Here is a 470-nt window from a genome sequence, read left to right on the forward strand (position 1 = left end):
CCAAAAACAGTTTCAATCCTACCATAGATAGTACAAACCGTTCTAGCCAACATCTCAACAACCTTATCATAAGTTTGGTTCCACAAAGAAGCATCTCTAAGACTCCTCACATCCTGTCTCTGCCACATAAGCTTCTGTTCAAAAGCTTTAACACTCTCTTGATGCTGCTGACTTCGTTGAAGCTTCACTACAGCTTGTTCAAGCTCATTCACCACTTCCATCTCACAATACAAACTACAAGTAGCATTCACAAACCTCTCCATCTTCTTAACCATACTCTCCATATCCTTAACCAAGAACCCTAACTTCCTAAAATCAATCACCCCATTCACTATATCTTCATAAACATGCTCAAATCCTTGTAAAGCCGGTTCGTTACATTTCTTACCTAACCTAGACACAACGCTAGCTACACGGCTCAAATCATCAAGCTTCTCAGAGACAGCGAGGTCAAGAAGGTGATTCTCATC

At 40.9% G+C, this 470-nt stretch overlaps 1 protein-coding gene across 1 annotated transcript; it reads right to left on the bottom strand.

Moving 5' to 3' along the window:
- Positions 1 to 4: 4 nt before the first annotated feature.
- On the bottom strand, positions 5 to 467 carry LOC109131885 (the record flags this gene model as incomplete). The annotated part of the gene is made up of 1 exon (XM_019243060.1): positions 5 to 467. A coding segment is annotated over one exon (463 nt), but the record flags the coding sequence as incomplete, so codon positions are not given.
- Between the last annotated feature and the right edge of the window lie 3 nt (positions 468 to 470).

The sequence above is a fragment of the Camelina sativa genome, unplaced genomic scaffold, assembly GCF_000633955.1.
Source record: "Camelina sativa cultivar DH55 unplaced genomic scaffold, Cs unpScaffold07244, whole genome shotgun sequence".
Lineage (NCBI taxonomy): Eukaryota > Viridiplantae > Streptophyta > Magnoliopsida > Brassicales > Brassicaceae > Camelina > Camelina sativa.